The sequence below is a fragment of the Penaeus monodon genome, chromosome 19, assembly GCF_015228065.2.
Source record: "Penaeus monodon isolate SGIC_2016 chromosome 19, NSTDA_Pmon_1, whole genome shotgun sequence".
Lineage (NCBI taxonomy): Eukaryota > Metazoa > Arthropoda > Malacostraca > Decapoda > Penaeidae > Penaeus > Penaeus monodon.
Window position 1 is genome coordinate 45,061,696 of NC_051404.1, and position 543 is coordinate 45,062,238.

The 543-nt window shown below is 45.9% G+C and overlaps 1 protein-coding gene across 1 annotated transcript in view; it reads right to left on the reverse strand.

Moving 5' to 3' along the window:
• Window positions 1–543, reverse strand: part of LOC119585257 — a gene marked incomplete in the record, with an annotated part of 12,687 nt that overhangs the window by 9,374 nt on the left and 2,770 nt on the right. The window contains 1 exon segment of the mRNA XM_037933925.1: window positions 20–145. Coding sequence (XP_037789853.1) covers window positions 20–145 — 126 coding nt within the window.

The following is a 543-nucleotide window of genomic DNA, read 5'->3' on the forward strand; positions in this document are numbered from 1 at the left end:
CCCCCGTCCACCGGCTTACCTTGAGGGTCATCTTCGCTCCGGCCGGCAGCTGGGAGATGTCGACGAAGGAGAAGCCAGGTTCCTGCACCACCTCCCACCAAGCCACGAGGTCTTCCACGCCCGTCACCCACGCCCGAACGTACAGCTGAGGGGGGGAAAAAAGGGTGTTGGGGGCGTCTTGAGGTGTTATCGTTCGTTTTCGGTTCGTTCTCTCTATGTCTATCGGTGTGATTACTCATTTGTCTATCTACTCGCGTTTCGCTCCGTCTAATCTATGTTTTGTTTCGTTTCATTGTAGTTTATTTTGTCTAACTGCTTGATCTACAGGTTCTAAATATCTATTTGCCTAATCGTCTATCTCACTGTATGATTATCTCTTGACGTCTCTCCATGTCTAAAAGTTCGTCTGTCTGTTATTCACTGTGTCATTAAGTCTGTCAATTTGCTTCTGTGGCTGTGGCTCGCTATTTGCCTGTTTGTTAATAAAGTTGCACATTTCTTAGCCTTGATCATTGATTTATAAGTATTTTCCTATTTGTTTAC